This window comes from Tachypleus tridentatus, chromosome 10 (assembly GCF_004210375.1).
Source record: "Tachypleus tridentatus isolate NWPU-2018 chromosome 10, ASM421037v1, whole genome shotgun sequence".
NCBI lineage: Eukaryota > Metazoa > Arthropoda > Merostomata > Xiphosura > Limulidae > Tachypleus > Tachypleus tridentatus.
The window spans coordinates 108,769,330-108,796,939 of record NC_134834.1 but is presented as its reverse complement, the minus strand read 5'-3'; the positions used below and the strand labels follow the sequence as shown (position 1 = coordinate 108,796,939).

Sequence of the window (27,610 nt, the reverse complement as noted above, 5' to 3'; positions counted from 1 at the left end):
CTCAATAAAATAATACTAACTATATGGAACACGTTACGATATAAACATCACTCAATAAAATAATACTAACTATATGGAACACGTTACGATATAAACATCACTCAATAAAATAATACTAACTATATGGAACACGTTACGATATAAACATCACTCAATAAAATAATACTAACTATATGGAACACGTTACGATATAAACATCACTCAATAAAATAATACTAACTATATGGAACACGTTACGATATAAACATCACTCATGCACACACATGTTGTTAGAGGAAGTCACTTTCTTGTTAAACACCAATGTTGTTGATGTCCCTCCATTAAGTACTGCTTCTTTGTTGGCCCCTAAAGATGGTGTTAAAGGATAGAAGTCCTTTATTACACTTGTAGGTTCGTATATAAACACCACTATACAATGAAAAATATGTTGACCAAATGTGATAACTTAGGGTGTTATAATATTGTTGCTCTGATCTTGTGTTGAACTCATGGCAAACATTCATTACATAGCACTTTGATTTCAGACTGTCCCTTCTCATTACCTTGCGAGTTGTATTTACAATTTATTTCAAAGGATAGAGAAGACGTAAAGTGAATTTTTGAAAAGTGCATTTACCCTTCATTCTTGTACTTCTATTGAGACCACCTGTGGTGAATATCTAAATCTACCCTTGATTCTTGTAGTTTTATTGAGGCCACCTGTGGTGAATATCTAAATCTACCCTTGATTCTTGTACATCTATTGAGGCCACCTGTGGTGAATATCTAAATCTATCCTTGATTTTTATACCTCTATTGAGGCCACCTGTGGTGAATATCTAAATCTACCCTTGATTCTTGTACTTCTATTGAGGCCACCTGTGGTGAGTATCTAAATCTATCCTTCATTCTTGTAGTTTTATTGAGGCCATCTGTGGTGAATATCTAAATCTACCATTGATTCTTGTAGTTTTATTGAGGCCACCTGTGGTGAATATCTAAATCTACCCTTGATTCTTGTAGTTTAATTAAGGCCACCTGTGGTGAATATCTAAATCAACCCTTGATTTTTGTAGTATTATTGCGGCCACCTGTGGTGAATATCTAAATCTACCCTTGATTCTTGTACTTCTATTGAGGCCACCTGTGGTGAGTATCTAAATCTATCCTTCATTCTTGTAGTTTTATTGAGGCCATCTGTGGTGAATATCTAAATCTACCGTTGATTCTTGTAGTTTTATTGAGGCCACCTGTGGTGAATATCTAAATCTACCCTTGATTCTTGTAGTTTAATTAAGGCCACCTGTGGTGAATATCTAAATCAACCCTTGATTTTTGTAGTATTATTGCGGCCACCTGTGGTGAATATCTAAATCTACCTTTGATTCTTGTAGTTTTATTGAGGCCACCTGTAGTGAATATCTAAATCTACCTTTGATTATTGAAGTTTCATTGAGACCACTTGTGGTGAATATCTAAATCTCAACGTGTTTTACAGGATCTTCTACAAACCTCCACATCATAAACTAACACAACGTCTATAGCTCTTGTTAATATTACAAAGGAAATCTCCACATCATGAACTAACACAACGTCTGTAGCTCTTGTTAACATAGCTATAAGAATTTTAACATCATGAACTAACACAATGTCTATAGCTCTTGTTAATATTACAAGGGAAATCTCCACATCATGACCTAACACAACGTCTATAGCTCTTGTTAACATAGCTATGGGAATCTCCACATCATGAACTAACACAACGTCTATAGCGCTTGTTAATATAGCTATGGTAATCACCACATCAAGAAATAACACAACGTCTATAGCTCTTGTTACTATAGCTATGGGAATCTCCACATCATGAAGAAACACAACGTTTATAGCTCTTGTTAATATAGCTATGGGAATTTCCACATCATGAAGAAACACAACGTTTGGAGCTCTTGATAATATAACTATGGGAATCTCCATATCATGAACTAACACAACGTCTATAGCTCTTGTTAATATAGCCATGGGAATCTCCACATCATGAACTAACACAACGTTTATAGCTCTTGATAATATAACTATGAGAATCTCCACATCATGAACTAGCACAAAATCTATAACTCTTGTTAATATGGATATGGGAATCAACTCATCATGAAATAACGCAACGTCTATATCTTTTGTTAATAGAGCTAGAGAATCTCTACATCATGAACTAACACAACGTCTATAACTCTTGTTAATATTACAATGGAAATCTCCACATTATGAACGAACACAACGTCTATAGCTCTTGTTGATATAGCTTTGGGAATCTCCACACAATTAACCAACACAACGTCTATAGCTCTTGTTCATATAGCTATGGGAATCTCCACATCAAGAACAACACAACGTCTACAGCTCCTGTTAATATAGTTTAGCGAATCTCCAGACCATGAACTAACACAATATCTATAGATATAACCAATATAGCTATTGGTATCCCCACATCATAAACGAACACAACATGTATAGCTCTTGTTAATACAGCTATAAGAATCTGCACATTATGAACTAACTGAACGTCTATAGCTCTTGTTGATATAGCTATGGGAATCTCCATATTATGAAATAACACAACGTCTATAGCTCTTTTTAATATAGCTATGGGAATCTCCACATCAAGAACTAACACAACGTCAATAGCTCTTGTTAATATAAATAAGGGAATGTCCACATCATTAACTAACACAACATCTATAACTCTTGTTAATATAGCTATGGGAATTTCCTCATCAAGAACTAACACAACGTCTATAGCTCTTGTTAATATAGCTATGGGAATCTCCTCATCATGAACTAACACAACGTTTATAGCTCTTGATAATAAAACTATGGGAATCTCCACATCATGAATTAACACAACGTCTATAACTCTTGTTAATATAGCTATGGAAATCTCCAAATAATGAAGTAAATCAACGTCTATAGCTCTTGTTAATATAACTATGGGAATCTCCACATCATGTACTAATACAACGTCTATAGCTCTAGTTAATATAGCAATGGAAATCTCCACATCATGTACTAATACAACGTCTATAGCTCTAGTTAATATAGCAATGGAAATCTCCACATCATGAACTAACACAACGTCTATAGCTCTAGTTAATATAGCAATGGAAATCTCCACATCATGAACTAACACAACGTCTATAGCTCTTGTTAATATAGATAAAAGAATCTCTACATTATAAACTAAAACAACGACTATAGCTCTTGTTGATATAGATATAGGAATCTCCACATAATGAATAAACACATCGTCTATAGCTCTTTTAATATAGCTGTGGGAATATTCACATTATGAATTAACACAACGTCTATAGCTCTTGTTAATATAGGTATGGGAATCTCCACATCATGAACTAACAGAACGTCTATTGCTCTTCTCAATTTAGCTGTGGGAATCTGAACATCATGAACTAACACAACGTCTATATCTCTTGTTAATATAGCTGTGGGAATCTCAACATCAAGAACTAACACAACGTCTATAGCTCTTGTTAATATAAATATGGGAATGTCCACATCAAGAACTAACACAACATCTATAACTCTTATTAATATAGGTATGGGAATCTCCACTTCACAAAATAACACAAAGTCTATAGCTCTTGTTAATATAGCTATGGGAATCTCCACATCAAGAACTAACACAACGTCTATGGCTCTTGTTAATATTACAATGGAAATGTCCAAATCATGAACTAACACAACGTCAATAGCTCTTGCTAATATAGCTTTGGGAATATCCACATCATGAAATAACACATCATTTATAGCTCTTGATAATATAACTATGGGAATCTCCACATCATGAACGAACACAACGTATATGTCTCTTGTTAATATAGCTACGGGAATCTCCACATTATAAACTAAAACAACGACTATAGCTCTTGTTGATATAGATATAGGAATCTCCTTATAATGAATAAACACATCGTCTATAGCTCTTTTAATATAGCTGTGGGAATATTCATATTATGAATTAACACAACGTCTATAGCTCTTGTTAATAAAGGTATGGGAATCTCCACATCATGAACTAACAGAACGTCTATTGCTCTTCTCAATTTAGCTTTGGGAATCTGAACATCATGAACTAACACAACGTCTATAGCTCTTCTTGATATAGCTATGGGAATCTCCACATAATGAACTAATAGAACGTCTATAGCTCTTGTTAATATAGCTATGGGAATCTACACATCATGAACTAACACGACGTCTATAGCTCTTGTTGATATAGCTATGGGAATCTCCAAGTCATGAAATAATAGAACGTCTATAGCTCTTGTTAATATAACTATGGAAGTCTTCACATCATTAACTAACACAACGTCTATATCTCTTGTTAATATAGCTATGGGAATCTCCACATCACTAGCTAACACAACGTCTATATCTTATGTTAATATAGCTATAGGAATCCTCACATCATGAACTAAGACAACGTCTATAGCTCTTGTTAATATAGCTATGGGAATCTGCACATCAAGAACTAACACAACGTCAATAGCTGTTGTTAATATAAATATGGGAATGTCCACATCATGAACTAACACAACGTCTATAGTTCTTGTTAATATAGGTATGGGAATCTCCACATCATGAACTAACAGAACGTCTATTGCTCTTCTCAATTTAGCTTTGGGAATCTGAACATCATCAACTAACACAACGTCTATAGCTCTTCTTGATATAACTGTGGGAATCTCCATATCATGAAATAACACAACGTCTATAGCTCTTTTTAATATAGCTATGGGAATCTCCACATCAAGAACTAACACAACGTCAATAGCTCTTGTTAATATAAATATGGGAATGTCCACATCATGAACTAAAACAACATCTATAGCTCTTGTTAATATAGCTATGGGAATCTCCACATCAAGAACTAACACAACGTCTATAACTCTTGTTAATATTACAATGGAAATATCTACATTATGAACGAACACAACGTCTATAGCTCTTGTTGATATAGCTTTGGAATCTCCACACAATTAACCAACACAACGTCTATAGCTCTTGTTCATATAGCTATGGGAATCTCCACATCAAGAACAACACAACGTCTACAGCTCCAGTTAATATAGTTTAGCGAATCTCCAGACCATGAACTAACACAATATCTATAGGTATTACCAATATAGCTATTGGTATCCCCACATCATAAACGAACACAACATGTATAGCTCTTGTTAATACAGCTATAAGAATCTGCACATTATGAACTAAGTGAACGTCCGTAGCTCTTGTTGATAAACTATGGGAATCTCCACATCATGAACTAATACAACGTCTATTGTTCTTCTTTTATAGGTATGGGAATCTCCACATTATGAACTAGCACAACGTCTATAGCTCTTGTTAATATAGATATGGGAATATCTACATCATGAACGAACACAACGTCTATGTCTCTTGTTAACATAGCTACGGGAATCTCCACATTATAAACTAAAACAACGACTTTAGCTCTTGTTGATATAGATATAGGAATCTCCACATAATGAATAAACACATCATCTATAGCTCTTTTAATATAGCTGTCGGAATATTCACATTATGAATTAACACAACGTCTATAGCTCTTGTTAATATAGGTATGGGAATCTCCACATCATGAACTAACAGGACGTCTATTGCTCTTCTCAATTTAGCTGTGGGAATCTGAACATCATGAACTAACACAACGTCTATAGCTCTTGTTGATATAGCTATGGGAATCTCCACATAATGAACTAATAGAACGTATATAGCTCTTGTTAATATAGCTATGGGAATCTACACATCATGAACTAACACGACGTCTATAGCTCTTGTTGATATAGCTATGAGAATCTCCACATTATGAACTAATAGAACGTCTATAGCTATTGTTATTTTAGTAATGGGAATCTGCACATCATGAACTAACACAACGTCTATAGCTCTTGTTCATATAGCTCTGGGAACCTCCAGGTCATGAAATAATAGAACGTCTATAGCTCTTGTTAATATAACTATGGGAATCTTCACATCATTAACTAACACAACGTCTATAACTCTTGTTAATATGGCTATGGGAATCCCCTCATCATGAACTAACACAACGTCTATGTCTCTTGTTAATATAGCTATGAGAACCTACACATCATGAACGAACAAAACGTCTATGTCTCTTGTTAATATAGCTACGGGAATCTCCACATTATAAACTAAAACAACGACTATAGCTCTTGTTGATATAGATATAGGAATCTCCACATAATGAATAAACACATCGTCTATAGCTCTTTTAATATAGCTGTGGGAATATTCACATCATGAACTAACACAACGTCCATAGCTCTTGTTGATATAACTATGGGAATCTCCACATAATGAACTAATAGAACGTCTATAGCTCTTGTTAATATAGCTATGGGAATCTACACATCATGAACTAACACGACGTCTATAGCTCTTGTTAATATAGCTATGGGAATCTACACATAATGAACTAATAGAACGTCTATAACTCTTGTTATTTTAGTTATGGGAATCTGCACATCATGAACTAACACAACGTCTATAGCTCTTGTTCATATAGCTCTGGGAATCTCCAAGTCAGGAAATAATAGAACGTCTATAGCTCTTGTTAATATAACTATGGGAATCTTCACATCATTAACTAACACAACGTCTATATTTCTTGTTAATAGAGCTATGGGAATCTCCACATCACTAGCTAACAAAACGTCTATATCTTATGTTAATATAGCTATGGGAATCCTCACATCATGAAGTAAGACAACGTCTATAGCTCTTGTTTATATAGCTATGGGAATCTGCACATCATGTACTAACACAACGTCATTAGCTCTTGTTAATATAGCTATGAGAATCTCCACATCAAGAACTAACACAACGTCAATAGCTCTTGTTAATATAAATATGGGAATGTCCACATCATGAACAAACACAACATCTATAACTCTTGTTAATATATCTATGGGAAACTCCACATCATAAAATAACACAAAGTCTATAGATCTTGTTAATATAACTATGGGAATCTCCACATTATGAACTAGCACAGCATCTATGACTCTTGTTAATATGGCTATGGAAGTCCCCTCATCATGAACTAACACAACGTCTATAGCTCTTGTTGATATAACTATGGGATTCTCCACATCAAGAACTAACACAACGTCTGTAGCTCTTGTTAATATAACTATGGGAAACTACACATCATGAACTAACACAACGTCTATAGCTCTTGCTAATATAGCTATGGGTATCTGCAGATTATGAACTAACACAACGTCTATGTCTCTTGTTAATATAGCTACGGGAATCTCCACATTATAAACTAAAACAACGTCTAAAGCTCTTGTTAATATAGCTATGGGAATCTGCACATTATGAACTAACACAACGTTTATAGCTCTTGTTGATATAGCTGTGGGAATCTCCACATCATGAACTGATTCAACGTCTATAGCTCTTGTTAATATAACTATGGGAAACTACACATCATGAACTAACACAACGTTTATAGCTCATGCTAATATAGCTGTGGGAATCTGCAGATTATGAACTAACACAACGTCTATGTCTCTTGTTAATATAGCTATGAGAACCTCCACATCATGAACGAACAAAACGTCTATGTCTCTTGTTAATATAGCTACGGGAATCTCCACATTATAAACTAAAACAACGACTATAGCTCTTGTTGATATAGATATAGGAATCTCCACATAATGAATAAACACATCGTCTATAGCTCTTTTAATATAGCTGTGGGAATATTCACATCATGAATTAACACAACGTCTATAGCTCTTGTTAATATAGGTATAGGAATCTCCACATCATGAACTAACAGGACGTCTATTGCTCTTCTCAATTTAGCTGTGGGAATCTGAACATCATGAACTAACACAACGTCTATAGCTCTTTTTGATATAGCTATGGGAATCTCCACATAATGAACTAATAGAATGTATATAGCTCTTGTTAATATAGCTATGGGAATCTACACATCATGAACTAACACGACGTCTATAGCTCTTGTTGATATAGCTATGAGAATCTCCACATTATGAACTAATAGAACGTCTATAGCTATTGTTATTTTAGTTATGGGAATCTGCACATCATGAACTAACAAAACGTCTATAGCTCTTGTTCATATAGCTGTGGGAATCTCCATATCATGAAATAACACAACGTATAAAGCTCTTTTTAATATAGCTGTGGGAATTTTCACATCATGAACTAACAGAACGTCTTTAGCTCTTGTTAATATAGCTATGGAAATCTCCACATTAAAAACTAAAACAACATCTATAGCTCTTGTTAATATAGCTATGGGAATCTTGACATCATGAACTAACACAACGTTTACAGCTCTAGTTAATATAGCTCTAAAAATCTCCACATCATGAGCTAAGACAACGTCTATAGCTCTTGTTAATATAGATATGGCAATCTCCACATCATGAACTAACACAACGTTTATATCTTATGTTAATATAGCTATGGGAATCTTCACATCATGAAGTAACACAACGTTTATAGCTTATGTTGATATAGCTATGGGAATCTTGACATCATAAACAAACACAACGTCTATATCTCTTGTTAATATAGCTATGGAAATCTCCACATCATTAACTAACACAACGTTTATAGTTCTTTTTAATATAACAAATAGAATCTCCACATCATTAACTAACACAACGTTTATAGTTCTTTTTAATATAACAAATAGAATCTCCACATCATGAACTAACACAATGTCTATAGGTCTTGTTATTATAGCTATGGGAATCTCCACATCAAGAACTAAGACAACGTCTTTAGCTCTTGTTGATATAGCTATGGGAATCTCCATATCATGAACTAACACATCTTCTATAGCTCTTGTTCATATAGCTATGGGAATCTCCACATTAAGATCTAACACAACGTCTATAGCTCTTGTTAATATAACTGTGGGAATGTCCACATCCTGAACTAACAAAACGTCTATAGCTATAGTTAATATAGCTATGGGAATCTCCACATGATGAACTAACACAATGTCTATATCTTATGTTAATATAGCTATGGGAATCTTGACATCATGAACTAACACAACGTCTATAGCTCTAGTTAATATAGCTATGGGAATCTCCACATCATTAACTAACACAACGTCTATATCTTTTGTTAATATAGCTATGGGAATCTCCACATCAGCTAATACGAAGTCTATATCTCTTGTTATTATAACTATATTAATCTCCACATCATGAGCTAATACAACGCCTATATCTCTTGTTAAAATAGCTATGGGAATCTCCACATCATAAAGTAACACATCGTCTATAGCTCTTGTTGAGATAGGTATGGGAATCTCCACATCAAGAACTAACAGAACGCCTATATCTCTTGTTAATATAGCTATGGGAATCTCCGAGCTTTTCATTCTTCTGTCGTTCAAAAGTTCTTCATAAATTTGCTAAGACAATAATTTGCTTACGTTCTCTGAAGAAACATCCAAATTATAATCCTATAAAATTTCGTAGATGGAATAGTTGTTTCGGATTCTGTGATGAAACAGAAGAGTGAAAATGGAAGTTTAAGGTAATTTTGACTTCAGTTACAAGAGTTATAATTAAATTATAAAACAGGATAGCTGTATTAATAACGTCTTTAAACATCTTTTCAGAGATTTCATCAGTGTCAATGAAACGTTCCACCAAGGTATTTTATCCAAATAGTATGACCATTTGATGTACTTTCCTTAGAAAATATTGGATCATATTTGATCATTCATCAGTATATTAACCTCTTTTTATGACGACACAGACGTTTCAGAATTGTCATAGACAATAACCATAGTAACAGATCTACAAGCACTAAACCTCTGAAAACGTATAACTGTTGTACAAGAAAGATGAAGAACAACTCTCAACAACTCTTACTATATATCATGCAAAATAACAACTATATATTTTTATGGTGTCATTATCTGTCATCTAAATATACAAAGAAACTACAAAATGTGCTCGTTGTACGTAAATAGTGACATTTTCTTAAGGTGGAGGAGGTGGTGTGTGTGGCATGATGTAAATAGTTACACCTTCTTTAGGTGTAGGAGGTGGTGTGTGTGGCATGATGTAAAAAGTGACACCTTCTTAAGGTTGAGGAGGTGGTGTGTTTTGCATGATGTAAATAGTTGACCTTCTTAAGGTGGAGGAAGTGATGTGTGTGGCATGATGTAAATAGTGACACTTTCTTAAGGTGGAGGAGGTGGTGTGTGTGGCATGATGTAAATAGGGACACTTTCTTAAGGTGGAGGAGGTGGTGTTTGTGGCATGATGTAAATAGGGACACTTTCTTAAGGTAGAGGAGGTGGTGTGTGTGGCATGATGTAAATAGGGACACTTTCTTAAGGTGGAGGATGTGGTGTGTGTGGCATGATGTAAATAGTGACACTTTCTTAAGGTGGAGGAGGTGGTGTGTGTGGCATGATGTAAATAGGGACACTTTCTTAAGGTGGAGGAGGTGGTGTGTGTGGCATGATGTAAATAGGGACACTTTCTTAAGGTGGAGGAGGTGGTGTGTGTGGCATGATGTAAATAGGGACACTTTCTTAAGGTGGAGGAGGTGGTATTTGTGGCATGATATAAATAGGGACACCTTCTTAAGGTGGAGGAGGTGGTGTGTGTGGCATGTGGTAAATAGGGACACCTTCTTAAGGTGGAGGAGGTGGTGTGTGTGGCATGATGTAAATAGTTGACCTTCTTAAGGTGGAGGAGGTGATGTGTGTGGCATGATGTAAATAGTGACACCTTCTTAAGGTGGAGGAGATGGTGTGTGTGGCATGATGTAAATAGGGACACCTTCTTAAGGTAGAGGAGGTGGTGTGTGTGGCATGATGTAAATAGTGACACCTTCTTAAGGTGGAGGAGATGGTATGTGTGGCATGATGTAAATAGGGACACTTTCTTAAGGTGGAGGAGGTGGTGTGTGTGGCATGATGTAAATAGGGACACCTTCTTAAGGTTGAGGAGGTGGTGTGTGTGGCATGATGTAAATAGGGATATTTTCTTAAGGTGGAGGAGGTGGTGTGTGTGGCATGATGTAAATAGGGACACTTTCTTAAGGTGGAGGAGGTGGTGTGTGTGGCATGATGTAAATAGTGACACCTTTTTAAGGTGGAGGAGGTGGTGTGTGTAGCATGACGTAAATAGTTGACCTTCTTAAGGTGGAGGAGGTGGTGTGTGTGGCATGATGTAAAAAGTGACACCTTCTTAAGATGGAGTAGGTGGTGTGTGCGGCATGATGTAAATAGGGACACCTTCTTAAGGTGGAGGAGGTGGTGTGTGTGGCATGATGTAAATAGTGACACCTTCTTAAGGTGGAGGTGGTGGTGTGTGTGGCATGATGTAAATAGTGACACCTTCTTAAGGTAGAGGTGGTGGTGTGTGTGGCATGATGTAAATAGTGACACCTTCTTAAGGTTGAGGAGGTGGTGTGTGTGGCATGATGTAAATAGTTGACCTTCTTAAGGTGGAGGAGGTGGTGTGTGTGGCATGATGTAAAAAGTGACACCTTCTTAAGATGGAGTAGGTGGTGTGTGTGGCATGATGTAAATAGGGACACCTTCTTAAGGTGGAGGAGGTGGTGTGTGTGGCATGATGTAAATAGTGACACCTTCTTAAGGTGGAGGTGGTGGTGTGTGTGGCATGATGTAAATAGTGACACCTTCTTAAGATAGAGTAGGTGGTGTGTGTGGCATGATGTAAAAAGTTACACCTTCTTTAGGTGTAGGAGGTGGTGTGTGTGGCATGATGTAAAAAGTGACACCTTCTTAAGGTTGAGGAGGTGGTGTGTTTTGCATGATGTAAATAGTTGACCTTCTTAAGGTGGAGGAAGTGATGTGTGTGGCATGATGTAAATAGTGACACTTTCTTAAGGTGGAGGATGTGTGTGTGTGGCATGATGTAAATAGGGACACTTTCTTAAGGTGGAGGAGGTGGTGTTTGTGGCATGATGTAAATAGGGACACTTTCTTAAGGTAGAGGAGGTGGTGTGTGTGGCATGATGTAAATAGTGACACTTTCTTAAGGTGGAGGAGGTGGTGTGTGTGGCATGATGTAAATAGGGACACTTTCTTAAGGTGGAGGAGGTGGTGTGTGTGGCATGATGTAAATAGGGACACTTTCTTAAGGTGGAGGAGGTGGTGTGTGTGGCATGATGTAAATAGGGACACTTTCTTAAGGTAGAGGAGGTGGTGTGTGTAGCATGATGTAAATAGTTGACCTTCTTAAGGTTGAGGAGGTTGTGTGTGTGGCATGATGTAAATAGTGACACTTTCTTAAGGTGGAGGAGGTGATGTGTGTGGCATGTGGTAAATAGGGACACCTTCTTAAGGTGGAGGAGGTGGTGTGTGTGGCATGATGTAAATAGTTGACCTTCTTAAGGTTGAGGAGGTTGTGTGTGTGGCATGATGTAAATAGGGACACTTTCTTAAGGTGGAGGAGGTGGTATTTGTGGCATGATGTAAATAGAGACACCTTCTTAAGGTGGAGGAGGTGGTGTGTGTGGCATGTGGTAAATAGGGACACCTTCTTAAGGTGGAGGAGGTGGTGTGTGTGGCATGATGTAAATAGGGATACTTTCTTAAGGTGGAGGAGGTGGTGTGTGTAGCATGATGTAAATAGTGACACCTTCTTAAGGTAGAGGAGGTGGTGTGTGTGGCATGATGTAAATAGTGACACCTTCTTAAGGTGGAGGAGATGGTGTGTGTGGCATGATGTAAATAGGGACACCTTCTTAAGGTAGAGGAGGTGGTGTGTGTGGCATGATGTAAATAGTGACACCTTCTTAAGGTGGAGGAGATGGTGTGTGTGGCATGATGTAAATAGGGACACTTTCTTAAGGTGGAGGAGGTGGTGTGTGTGGCATGATGTAAATAGGGACACTTTCTTAAGGTGGAGGAGGTGGTGTGTGTGGCATGATGTAAATAGTGACACCTTCTTAAGGTGGAGGAGGTGGTGTGTGTAGCATGATGTAAATAGTTGACCTTCTTAAGGTGGAGGAGGTGGTGTGTGTGGCATGATGTAAAAAGTGACACCTTCTTAAGATGGAGTAGGTGGTGTGTGCGGCATGATGTAAATATGGACACCTTCTTAAGGTGGAGGAGGTGGTGTGTGTGGCATGATGTAAATAGTGACACCTTCTTAAGGTGGAGGTGGTGGTGTGTGTGGCATGATGTAAATAGTGACACCTTCTTAAGGTAGAGGTGGTGGTGTGTGTGGCATGATGTAAATAGTGACACCTTCTTAAGGTTGAGGAGGTGGTGTGTGTGGCATGATGTAAATAGTTGACCTACTTAAGGTGGAGGAGGTGGTGTGTGTGGCATGATGTAAAAAGTGACACCTTCTTAAGATGGAGTAGGTGGTGTGTGTGGCATGATGTGAATAGGGACACCTTCTTAAGGTGGAGGAGGTGGTGTGTGTGGCATGATGTAAATAGTGACACCTTCTTAAGGTGGAGGTGGTGGTGTGTGTGGCATGATGTAAATAGTGACACCTTCTTAAGATGGAGTAGGTGGTGTGTGTGGCATGGCTTCCCCTGTTGTTTTTTTTCCTGAGTTTAATGACAAATGTCTTACACGATATCAAAGTTTGGTGTTTATAGACTTTGACCGTTTCTTATAATTTTCTTAGTTACAATATTTAAATGCTGATTTGAAACACAAGGATGGACATTTCTGAATCCTATTCTTTTAAATAATCTACCAGGTTAAGACCAGAACGGTGCTGGTTCTAGTATATGTATATATATATATATATATATATGTAAGTGTGTGTAAAACAAACGTTCCTACATACAGATTGATATAAAGGAAAATGAGGGCTTATAAATTTTACCTTTAATTTCAATCATAACTGTATTTCATCAATAGCTTACATGTACATCAGTATTAAGTATTATATTATATGATGCATAGGTCTTGGCGGTACGGCATATTAAGTTTGGTATATATCAGTATTAAACATTACATCGTGGATGTATGTATTTAGGGGTAAATCATATTTACTCTGATGTAAGTCAGTAACAAATATTATTCTGTGGGTTTATTTGTGTTGAGCTTTCGTCTGACCTACGTCAGTATTAAGTTTGTTTTTGAATTTCGCGGAAAGCTACAATATGGCTATCTGCGCTAGCCGTCCCTAATTTAGCAGTATAAGACTAGAGGGAAGGTAGCTACTCATCACTACCCGCCGCCAACTCTAGGTCTACATTTTTACCAATTAATAGTGGAAATGACCATCACATTATAACGCCCCCACGGCTAAGAGGGCGGTCATTTTTTGGTGCAACGGTGATTCAAACCCGAGACCCTTGAATTACGACTCAAGCGCCTTAACCCCTGGCCATTCCGCGCTTCAGTATTAAGTTCTGTACAATAGAATGTGTATTTCGTCTGACGTATGTCTGTGTAAAATATTGTATTATAGGATATATATATATATATATATATGCCTGGCTATTTAGTCCGATGTTTAATTGTATTAAATATACTTTTGAGATATACATATGTCTGGGATTTATCTGGTGTATATTTGTATTAAATATATCATATCATGGTTGTATATGTCTCGAGGTAAGATATGTTTAATTTTATAGTTATATTATACCTGTTATCGTCATTGTTACATCATTCGTTTTAGGAAACGAAACGTTGCTCTCTCCTTATCAATAAAAGTGTTAATACCCATATCAGCTGTCATGAGATACATGTATATTGATGTATTTTGTTATATTTTTCCAAATATCTATTTTTAAGATATATATTTGGAATTTTATGGTGACAGCTATATCTTTACCTATATCTTTGTTGTTCCAATTTCTGGTTTTTATATATTTGTAGTTATATTGTATTTTGACTGATATCTATTGTTATAAAATATTTTTGGTTTTATATGTTATTAGTCTTGATACATCTCGTGTGATGTCTTTATTTGACGAATATATTGTTAATATTGTTAGTTATATTGTTCTTGACGTTGCTACAGCAAAGGGTAGTCAAAATATTTTTTCCTATTTTAAAATTTAATAATTTACTAACTAAGAAGTATTTGGTTTATTTTGAATTATGCGCAACGTTTCAATAGGACTATCTGCGCTAGCTATCCCTAACTTAACAATGATAGACTATAAGTAAGACAGTTACTCAATACTATCTATTACTAGCTCTTGGGCCTCTCTTTTACCAACAGGTAGTTGGATTGAAAGGTTGACCATATCCGGTGTGACGTGGATTCAAACCCGCGACCCAGAATTTTACTGACACATTGGTTGACTTCTATGTATGCACAATTCTTAGCTCTCAGCACTTCTAGCCAATATTCGATTTCAATCCACGTTCACTGCATCATGCCCACAGTTACATCGACGATATTATTTCCCATCCTGGCCTTTAGTTCTGTGATTTTTCTATAGGTGTGCGTTACACGATATCCTTAACATACCCCCTCCCCCATACATATTTCCTGTATTGGCGTCTGTAATTACGCTGCACCACAAACATTGACAAGGCAAACGACGCATTGAGCCATCTTTTTTTGCACAGTTGCCATTTTCAAGGGTAACACTACTTACTGGAATGAAAACAAACAATATAGCGATAAAATACAAAATGCTTGTAAATGTATAATATTTTACCTGATATCTGTTATAACAAATATTGTTGGTTTTATGTGTTCATAGGCATGTTATATATTTTTCACGTGTCTATTGCTACAATATATGAGAATATTTGAGTGAAAAGTCTATAACTTTTCTCTGTTTGATGTAGTTACCCTTAAATCACAGTGAAAGTGTTATAGTGTGTGATTATTTATTTATCTCTGCAGTTTCTACAGTTTATTTGTGTTTTAACCGGCGTGGTTGATTTCTTTCATTGGATGTGTATTCCTACATCATATATGTTCTTGGTAAATATTATATGATCTGTTTAGTGTTAACACACCTACATTGTACTTTCAGTTGTGTACGTATGGCTAGCAATGCTTAGTTAGAGATTACGATCACATGAACTCCAAAAGATGCTGTAATTCATAGGGATATGGACTTTCAGATTGATTCATTTACCTTTAGGTCCAGTAGCTCAGTGGAAGTATGATACCTTATAGCATTACAAGTCTCGGATGGGCAGAGTACAGATGATCCATTATGTTGCTTTGTGCCTTAACGAAATTCAAACAAGCCATAACTATTAGGTTTGAATGGGATACCCAAACACAGAATCTTACATTACTTATTCATGTATTTAATCACCAGGCGGACGAGGTGTGCACTGAGCCGAAAGCTCTTTGAATTGGATGAATTTTCCTTTACTAGGGAAGAAAACAGCATCAAACAGCAACTTTTAAAAATTCAAATTAAAATGTTGTTTTTTATCGTAAAAATAATAAATAAAAGATAAACATCTGAGAAACAAAGGAGAGAAATTAAATAACATTGACTTTATTTTAATCAAATGTTTAAAGCAATCGACACACTAATATGCTACACGAATAATGTTATTTAGATGTGCTGGACAATATGAACTGTCGACATGATTATAATAAAAAAAGTAATACATCTGAGTCTCAAGAAATTTAAAACGGTTGTGTTTCCACAAGATGGAAAAACTAAGGAAACTTTTGCCATCGCGTTTTAGATTAATACTGAATTACCATCCAAATATGTGTGAGAAAACTGGAACTGGAAAGAAAAGGTCCTTGAAGTGGACTTTTTATTTGGAATCCTAAATCCACATGGAAGAATTTTAGAGACGTACTAACACGGCCCACCTTTGACAGCAACATATCGCAGATTGACATACTGATCAGGAGCACCAGTTGGTACGCTAAACTCAACACCAACCTGTTTAAAGAAAACAATAAACACGATAAATAAAACACAATAACACCTGGTCTAATCTGGCCTAGCAAGACAGTAAACATGTTAATTAATATACAATAATACCTAGTCTAATCTGGCCTAGCAAGACAGTAAACATGTTAATTAATATACAATAATACCTGGTCTAATCTGGCCTAGCAAGACAGTAAACATGTTAATTAATATACAATAATACCTGGTCTAATCTGGCCTAGCAAGACAGTAAACATGTTAATTAATATACAATAATACCTGGTCCAATCTGGCCTAGCAAAACAGTAAACATGTTAATTAATATACAATAACATCTGGTCTAATCTGGCCTAGCAAGACAGTAAACATGTTAATTAATATACAATAACACCTGGTCTAATCTGGCCTAGCAAGAGAGTAAACATGTTAATTAATATACAATAATACCTGGTCTAATCTGGCCTAGCAAGACAGTAAACATGTTAATTAATATACAATAATACCTGGTCCAATCTGGCCTAGCAAAACAGTAAACATGTTAATTAATATACAATAACACCTGGTCTAATCTGGCCTAGCAAGACAGTAAACATGTTAATTAATATACAATAACACCTGGTCTAATCTGGCCTAGCAAGAGAGTAAACATGTTAATTAATATACAATAATACCTGGTCTAATCTGGCCTAGCAAGACAGTAAACATGTTAATTAATATACAATAATACCTGGTCTAATCTGGCCAAACAAGAGAGTAAACATGTTAACTAAAATACTATAACATCTGGTTTAATCTGATCAAAGATGACAGTAAACATAATAACTAAGTTACAATAACACTTAGTCTAACCTAGTCAAACGAGACAGTAGACATGTCAGCTAAGATATAATAACACCTGGTCTAATCCGTTCATAAAGATATTAAACATGTTAACTGAGGTACAATAACACCTGGTCTAAACTAGTCAAAGAAGACAATAAACATGTTAACTAAGGTACAATAACACCTGGTGTAATCTGGTTAAACATGACAGTTAAGGATGTTAACAAGTGCACAAGATCCAACAAGACAGTTAAGGATGTTAACAAGTGCACAAGATCCAACAAAACAGTTAAGGATGTTAACAAGTGCACAAGATCTAACAAGACAGTTAAGGATGTTAACAAGTGCACAAGATCCAACAAAACAGTTAAGGATGTTGACAAGTGCACAAGATCCAACAAGACAGTTAAGGATGTTAACAAGTGCACAAGATCCAACAAAACAGTTAAGGATGTTAACAAGTGCACAAGATCCAACAAGACAGTTAAGGATGTTAACAAGTGCACAAGATCCAACAAAACAGTTAAGGATGTTAACAAGTGCACAAGATCCAACAAAACAGTTAAGGATGTTAACAAGTGCACAAGATCCAACAAGACAGTTAAGGATGTTAACAAGTGCACAAGATCCAACAAAACAGTTAAGGATGTTAACAAGTGCACAAGATCCAACAAAACAGTTAAGGATGTTAACAAGTGCACAAGATCCAACAAAACAGTTAAGGATGTTAACAAGTGCACAAGATCCAACAAGACAGTTAAGGATGTTAACAAGTGCACAAGATCCAACAAGACAGTTAAGGATGTTAACAAGTGCACAAGATCCAACAAAACAGTTAAGGATGTTAACAAGTGCACAAGATCCAACAAAACAGTTAAGGATGTTAACAAGTGCAAGATCCAACAAAACAGTTAAGGAAGTTAACAAGTGCACAAGATCCAACAAAACAGTTAAGGATGTTAACAAGTGCACAAGATCCAACAAAACAGTTAAGGATGTTAACAAGTGCACAAGATCCAACAAGACAGTTAAGGATGTTAACAAGTGCACAAGATCCAACAAAACAGTTAAGGATGTTAACAAGTGCACAAGATCCAACAAGACAGTTAAGGATGTTAACAAGTGCGCAAGATCCAACAAAACAGTTAAGGATGTTAACAAGTGCACAAGATCCAACAAAACAGTTAAGGATGTTAACAAGTGCACAAGATCCAACAAAACAGTTAAGGATGTTAACAAGTGTACAAGATCCAACAAGACAGTTAAGGATGTTAACAAGTGCACAAGATCCAACAAAACAGTTAAGGATGTTAACAAGTGCACAAGATTCAACAAAACAGTTAAGGATGTTAACAAGTGCACAAGATCCAACAAAACAGTTAAGGATGTTAACAAGTGCACAAGATCCAACAAGACAGTTAAGGATGTTAACAAGTGCAAGATCCAACAAAACAGTTAAGGAAGTTAACAAGTGCACAAGATCCAACAAAACAGTTAAGGATGTTAACAAGTGCACAAGATCCAACAAAACAGTTAAGGATGTTAACAAGTGCACAAGATCCAACAAGACAGTTAAGGATGTTAACAAGTGCACAAGATCCAACAAAACAGTTAAGGATGTTAACAAGTGCACAAGATCCAACAAGACAGTTAAGGATGTTGACAAGTGCGCAAGATCCAACAAGACAGTTAAGGATGTTAACAAGTGCACAAGATCCAACAAGACAGTTAAGGATGTTAACAAGTGCACAAGATCCAACAAGACAGTTAAGGATGTTAACAAGTGCACAAGATCCAACAAAACAGTTAAGGATGTTAACAAGTGCACAAGATCCAACAAAACAGTTAAGGATGTTAACAAGTGCACAAGATCCAACAAGACAGTTAAGGATGTTAACAAGTGCACAAGATCCAACAAAACAGTTAAGGATGTTACAAGTGCACAAGATCCAACAAAACAGTTAAGGATGTTAACAAGTGCACAAGATCCAACAAGACAGTTAAGGATGTTAACAAGTGCACAAGATCTAACAAGACAGTTAAGGATGTTAACAAGTGCACAAGATCCAACAAAACAGTTAAGGATGTTAACAAGTGCACAAGATCCAACAAGACAGTTAAGGATGTTAACAAGTGCACAAGATCCAACAAGACAGTTAAGGATGTTAACAAGTGCACAAGATCCAACAAAACAGTTAAGGATGTTAACAAGTGCACAAGATCCAACAAAACAGTTAAGGATGTTAACAAGTGCACAAGATCCAACAAAACAGTTCAGGATGTTAACAAGTGCACAAGATCCAACAAAACAATTAAGCGTATTAACAGGTGATGAACTGCAGGCAAAATCATGTTAGACAAATACAGTAAACATGTTAACATTTGTAGAATGACTTCCTTGTTAAAGAAACAGTATTTGTTGAATTTCACTATTCAAAGATAACATCAAAGTTGGAAAAGAAAATATTAGTAACCGAATATTTGTTTCCTTTTCTCAGCCATTTAAGGAAGATATAAAATCTGAATATTTAAACTGTGATGTGGGGCTTGGATTGTTCACTAAAACAGAGGTTTGTTTTAAACACATTAAAATGATTGTTTCTCATTACATTGTGTAAGTAGCTAATGTTGTTAAGGTTAGTTGTCCAAATCCTGACATAAGTAGAGTTAGTTTGAGGTTGTCGTGCTTAGTTGTCCCAACCTTACCGTGGGTTTAGCTGGTTTAACCTTGTCATGGTCAGTTGTTCCAACCTTGCCGTAAATTTAGTTAGTTTAACCTTGTCATGGTTAGTTGCATCAACGGTGTTGTAAATACTTGTAGACTTTTGTTAATAAATATTCTACTTGCAGCTGTTTGTTGTAGTTTAATTTATTTTTATAGATTAATTAATAGCTTTATTAACATTTCAAAATTTTACAGAAATGAAGTCTTATCTATAAATAACCCCATTGTCTCAGAGGTAAATGTGAGGAGTTTTAGTGTTAAAATTTGAGTTCTATCCCTGCTATGAGCTACAGATAGCCCATTTTGTATCTTTGGGTTGAACAGTTAAATGAATAAATAGTAGATAACCAGTGTTGATATGTCTAGCCACTTAAAGTTTTAGAACGAAAAACAAAAGCTTTAGGAAGAAACCTGAACAAGATAATTCTTTACAAAATATTTGAGATTGCAAAAGATTTCATAATAATCAAAATTATATCGTTAAATGTAGATTTGTTTGTTCTAAATTTTGCGCAAAGCTACTCGAGGGCTATCTGCGCTAGCTGTCCCTAATTTAGCAGTGTAAGACTAGAGGGAAAGCAGCTAGTCATTACCACCCACCACCAAATCTTGAGCTACTCTTTTACCAACGAATAGTGGGATTGACCGTCACATTATAACGCCCCCACAACTGAAAAATTGAGCATATTTGATGCAACGGGGACTCAAACTCGCCATCCTCAGATTACGAGTCGAACGCTTTAACCCACCTGGCTACGTCGGGCCGTTAAATGTAGGCATAATAAACAACTATTATGATATATAAAATACCATGACGAAGACGTAAGTTAGAAAAATGTACAATTTTAAAACAGTGAGAAGCCGAGAAGAACATTTTTGAAACATACTGAGGTGGATACCTGTGTTTCAAACCTCCACTGAAGATAAATGGTATGTTTGATCCAGGATGAAGAGTCTAGACCTATTTGGGCTTTATATACATATGAATAAGCCGGAACTTGGATGTTTAGCTTCATGTTATTGTTGGATACGTCACCAGCCCTATAAGGTCCTTTCCGGTATTCGAACTGTACACACATGTTGTTAGAGGAAGTCACTTTTTTGTTAAACACCAGTGTTGTTGATGTTCCTCCATTAAGTACTGCTTCCTTGTAGGCCCCTAAAGATGGTGTTAATGGATGAAAGTTCTTTATTACACTTGTAGGTTCGTATATAACCACCACTATACAACGAAATATGTGTTGACCAAATGTGATAACTTAGGGTGTTATAATCACCACACCACGGTTAATATTGACATACACCAAGATAGTCCAGGAACATTCAATTATCAAATATAAATATAAAATGAGATTAACGTTTTAATACAACATTTTTACTTTATTAACACATCAAATAAGTTAATTACGTTGCTATAAACATTTAACGAACCTAAAAAAAATATTTCTTTGAGTGTAGTCTTTCAAAATTTGTGGTACACACTGGAGATATTTGTACATTTTGATAAAAGTTAAAAAAGAACGACCTTTAAACTCCAGGTAATTATAAAATAATATTTTTTTTACTTAAACGAACGTTTCGCTTTTTCAACTTATTCGGAATTAATATACATAACTGTTTGATATATGAAAGTACCTCTATCCCAGGTACCATCCTAGTAGCCCTTTTCTGAACCGTTTCCAATAATTCAGCGTCTTTCTGAGGCCATTCACTCCTATGATAAACCTTTTTCTACATCGCATGCATTTAGTTTATCCTGACTCTCCCCACGTTTTAGTCCTAGTTTCAAACTTTTCTTACTACGGAGTTACTAGCCATTTCAGACAAGCCAGTTTTTACTATATTTAAATGTAAACTGATCCCAAGAGTCCAGTCTAGTCATCCTTACACATTAGCCTAAGCCTAGTTTTCAGCCCTAGTGACCTATTTATAATTTTATCTCCATAACAAATTCTTATCCTTGACACAATTAACTTATGGTACTTTTCTTTATCTGCCTTTACCAACTACTTTAACTTATTAATTAGCTCCTCTGACCTACCTTCCCCTACATCATTAGCCCCTACACGTACAACAAAAAATTCATTTCTATTAGCCCTCTTTATTATATCTCCTGCTCTGTCAGTTATATCATTCACTTTGGCAGCATAATCTGATTCTTTTCTCCCTATTTACCCCACAAACTATCCTATCCACATGTCTTGTCAAGGAATAACCTATAACCTGTAACCTCTTTATTATCAACATCCTTCTTTGACCCTTTTATTTTCCTTTCTTCCAATAGTTCCTCATCTGCAAAAGCCAATGATTAAAATTTGTTGATCAATAGAACACTCTCGTTACAACAAAACCGTGTACTTTTAGCCCTAATATTACCCTTTCTATCTTCCTGAGAGTCGTTGTTATCTGATGTATTCATAACACGTAAGCTCCATCTGAAACTTTACATTTCACACAGTTTGCTCTTCTCGTTATGGTATTGCCTCTACTTTAATCACGATAACTTCCATATTTTCTAACGTGCAAGCACAACAAACTAATTGCACATCTTTACTACAATCCCTAGATCACAAATAAAGTTAACTCAGTGCACCCGCCACGTATCAGTCTTTACGATATATAAGAAGCAATATAAATTTCAGTATTAAAATAATACTTCACCAAAATATCTTTTTCCATAATAAGGCAACGTAATTTTTTTTTTACATTTTTAAACCATTAATGAGATAGACGTTTAAAATTCTGTTTAGAAGGTGATTGTCAAAACGTTCTACAATCAACTAGGACGGTTAATTAGAATTATACGAAAACGAAACAAACTGATAATTCAATAAAAATTTGAAATTAATTCAGTACTATAAGACTGGGTTATGCTCTGACTTACGAACAAGGACACTTACTAATAAACTAAATAGACAGATTGATTAATGTTCTAACTTACGAGAAGGACACTTACTGGTAACCTAAACAGACAGATTGATTAATGTTCTAACTTACGAGAAGGACACTTACTGGTAACCTAAACAGACAGATTGATTAATGTTCTGACTTACGACAAGGACACTTACTAGTAACCTAAACAGACAGTTTGATTAATGTTCTGACTTACGACAAGGATACTTACTAGTAACCTAAACAGACAGATTGATTTGTGTTCTGACTTACGACAAAGACACTTACTAGTAACCTAAACAGACAGATTGATTATTGTTCTGACTTACGACAAAGACACTTACTAGTAACCTAAACAGACAGATTGATTTGTGTTCTGACTTACGACAAGGACACTTACTAGTAACCTAAACAGACAGATTGATTATTGTTCTGACTTACGACAAGGACACTTACTAGTAACCTAAACAAACAGATTGATTATTGTTCTGACTTACGACAAGGACACTTACTAGTAACCTAAACAGACAGGTTGATTTACGTTCTAACTTAAGAACAAGGACACTTACTAGTAACCTAAACAGACAGATTGATTATTGTTCTGACTTACGACAAGGACACTTACTAGTAACCTAAACAAACAGATTGATTATTGTTCTGACTTACGACAAGGACACTTACTAGTAACCTAAACAGACAGATTGATTTGTGTTCTGACTTATGAACAATGTCATTTTTACTAGTAAACTAAACGGAGAGATTCATTTATTCCATAAACACAAGAATATCAGTAGATGTATCTTGTATTAGCTAGAATGTAAAAAACCTATTATCTCTGCAATTATTTTGTATATTAAGCCACAAACACTTGAATGTTTCGTGGATGAATCCCGAATTACCGTATACTAATAGCAGTAAGTAATGACTCAGATGTTTCAAATATCATTCACTGGTCAATAGCTTAGATAACACTTCAGAAAACATAATATCTCAAGGCTTATTTTATTAATATGTATATTTTAATTATGTCTTTGTTTTTCTGAAGAACAACCAGTTACAGAAAGTGACTCACACCTTGTCAGTGTTCTTCCACATTTATGGTTAAATCTAATCAAAGTTAGGCCTTACTTTAAATATATCCACACTCCTTTCTTTCCTATTTCAGACTATGAAGATACAATTAACAATTTCTTTTACTTGCCATAGAACAGGGAGACTTTCTTCCAAGATTTTCCTGTCACCACTGCGTCACAGTCAGTGTTTCCCTCAAGGAAATCGCAGAACATTAAAGCTTGATCCGGGATTTCCATACTTGGTCCTTTTCCGTCTGTGGAATCTTTAAGTAAATGTTAAGAAGTTACACTTAAAATTCCATTTTTAACTTTAAAAAAGGTATTCATTGTAAAATATGAAACAAGTGGCAATTAATAGTAACTTTATTATTTGAGGTTCTGCGTTGTTTTACCCAGAAATATTGATAAATTCTGGTGAACATTTAGTATTTACAAATCAATTTTGATGTCATTTTAGAGGATATTTCTCTCTGGCTCAGCAATAAAGTTCCTCGGCTTATAACTCTAAAAATCGGGTTTCGATACCCGTAGGGACATATAGTTCATGGTATAGCTTTACAATACACAAACTTACAGGATAACTACAGGTAACACGTTTTGTTATTCTAAGTGGTTATGTTGATGAATAAGCATAAAGCGTTGTTGTAGTTCACATGAACTACGTTTGAACTACAGTGTATAAAGCATTGTTCTTGTGGTTCACATGAACTACGTTTGAACTACAAGGTATAAAGCATTGTTCTTGTGGTTCACATGAACTACGTTTGAACTACAGTGTATAAAGCATTGTTCTTGTGGTTCACATGAACTACGTTTGAACTACAGGGTATAAAGCATTGTTCTTGTGGTTCACATGAACTACGTTTGAACTACAGTGTATAAAGCATTGTTCTTGTGGTTCACATGAACTACGTTTGAACTACAGTGTATAAAGCATTGTTCTTGTGGTTCACATGAACTACGTTTGAACTACAGGGTATAAAGCATTGTTCTTGTGGTTCACATGAACTACGTTTGAACTACAGTGTATAAAGCATTGTTCTTGTGGTTCACATGAACTACGTTTGAACTACAGGGTATAAAGCATTGTTCTTGTGGTTTACATGAACTACGTTTGAACTACAGGGTATAAAGCGTTGTTCTTGTGGTTCACATGAGCTACGTTCGAACTACCGAGCATAAAGAGTGATTCTTGTAGTTTACATGATTATATTGTTTGAACTACAGTGAATGTTATTGTCGGGTGATAAAAGAGCTACTTTGTTTTATTTAGCACACAGGCACACAATGACGTATCTTTGTTCTGTCTGCCGTGAGTAATCGAAACCTAGATTATAGTGTCATAAGTTCGCGAAGCCAGAGACCTATCGGAAGCATGGCCTGGTGGTTAAAGCAATCGACTCGTAATTTGAAGGTCAAGGGTGCGAATCCCTTTCACACCAAACATGCTCGCCCTTTCAGCCGTGGGGACGTTATAATGTACGGTCAATCCCACTATTCGTTGGTAAAAGAGTAGTCCAAGAGTTGGCAGTGGGAGGAGATGACTAACAGCCTTCCCTCTAGTCTTACACTGCTAAATTAGACACGGATAGCGCAGATATTCCTCGTGTAGTTTTACGCGAAATTAAAAAACAATCAAACGTTAAGACTGTTGAAACGAATCTTCAATAATGATGGAGGGAATGAGTTGATTTGTGAGATAGCTGTGACAATAAGGGGTTTAGGGATAGGAGACTTAAAGCATAACAAACTAGATAATTATCTTTCTGAAAAATCAGTAGTTAAGCCTAATTTAGAATATTGTAAACAGTTTCAGTCTCCTTATCTAAGAATATGATATTAACTTATTGGAGAAAATTGAACAGGGTGCTGATACACAGATTTCGATTATGGAACGGTTGATTATCAGGTGGGGATAGGTTGATATATCTTAACTTCACTTAATATTAAGAAAAGTACGCTTAAGAAATTATTTTATAGAAATGTGCAAAATTATATGGATATATACCCACTCTAAAATTTTTCACTTAAGAACAAACAAACAAAATGTATTCTGTTAAATATAACTACTTCTTCCTCTTTTCCTTTCATAATCGTATATTAACTTCCTGTTCTTATATTTCAGTGGATAACATACAAACCAACTGTTGACTACTTACAGATTATTAGTTAAATTTTGTAAAGACGTCAGCAGTATAATTTATTATCTGTGCCACATTTTAAATACAATAACACGAGAAGAATTTGGAAATGACAGACTAGACAAGTAAGCAGGCTGCATGCAGTTATTAAATAAAATATTTTTAATGGTATCATTGCCTTTCGGAACGTATTTCTGTCAGCATTAGTAGATGGCAGCACGTTACAACAATCGACAATTTTCTGAAACGCGAAGGATGAGTTATATTAAATTTTGCTTTTTTTCAGGGTTGTGCACGCGCGCGTGTGTGAACAACTTTGAAGGATCACATAACGTCTTGTTTTTCATGTGTGAACAACTTTGATGGATCACATAACGTCTTGTTTTTCATGTGTGAACAACTTTGATGGATCACATGACGTCTTGTTTTTCATGTGTGAACAACTTTGAAGGATCACATAACATCTTGTTTTTCGCATGCTGTGTTATTACAATTTTATAGAAACAGTTAAAAGTAATAAACCAAGTATAATGCTTATTTTTTTACTCCTCGGTGGATGAGTGGTAAAAAACGGGTCGATATCTGTGATGAAAACATAAACATATGTCCCACTTTAAAATTATCCACTTAAGAACAAACAAACAAAATTTGTTCTGTTAAATTTAACTACTTCGTTTTTTTATCTTTTCATAATCATATATTAACTTACTGTTCTTATACTTCACTGGATAAAATACAAACTAACTATTGACTACACAGAGTGTTGGTAATTTAATTTGTAAAGACGTCAGCAGTATAAGTTATTATCATAATGTTCAGCTTTTTGTTATATAAATCTAAAAAAAACAAAAAAAGGTAGACTTTAATGTCGATGCAAATTGTGCTCCAAACATCTTGTAAAAATGCATAGACAAGAATTCTGCCACATTAACATGAGTCGAACTCCGATGAACTGAAACTGATATTTTACATATCATATTTTTTTTCCTAGAGGGAGCTTTGCGTATACAGAATAAAACTTTTGGTTTTAAATT

At 35.5% G+C, this 27,610-nt stretch overlaps 1 protein-coding gene across 3 annotated transcripts in view; it reads right to left on the bottom strand.

Moving 5' to 3' along the window:
• Positions 1-16,510: 16,510 nt before the first annotated feature.
• LOC143230059 (venom allergen 5-like) overlaps positions 16,511-27,610 on the bottom strand; it is a 43,305-nt gene continuing 32,205 nt past the window's right edge. Inside the window, exons 7-9 of one of the 3 annotated variants that reach the window (XR_013016204.1) lie at positions 24,560-24,698; positions 21,370-21,629; positions 16,511-16,932 (exon numbers count right to left, since the gene is read on the bottom strand). Coding sequence is in view for 2 of the 3 variants with exons in the window: in XM_076463056.1 (XP_076319171.1) it covers positions 16,846-16,932; positions 21,358-21,629; positions 24,564-24,698 (494 nt within the window). In the remaining variant the exon portion in view is untranslated. Of the gene's footprint in view, positions 16,933-21,357; positions 21,630-24,559; positions 24,699-27,610 lie in introns of all 3 variants that reach the window. The other 2 variants (XM_076463056.1, XM_076463057.1) reach the window with 2 other exon arrangements.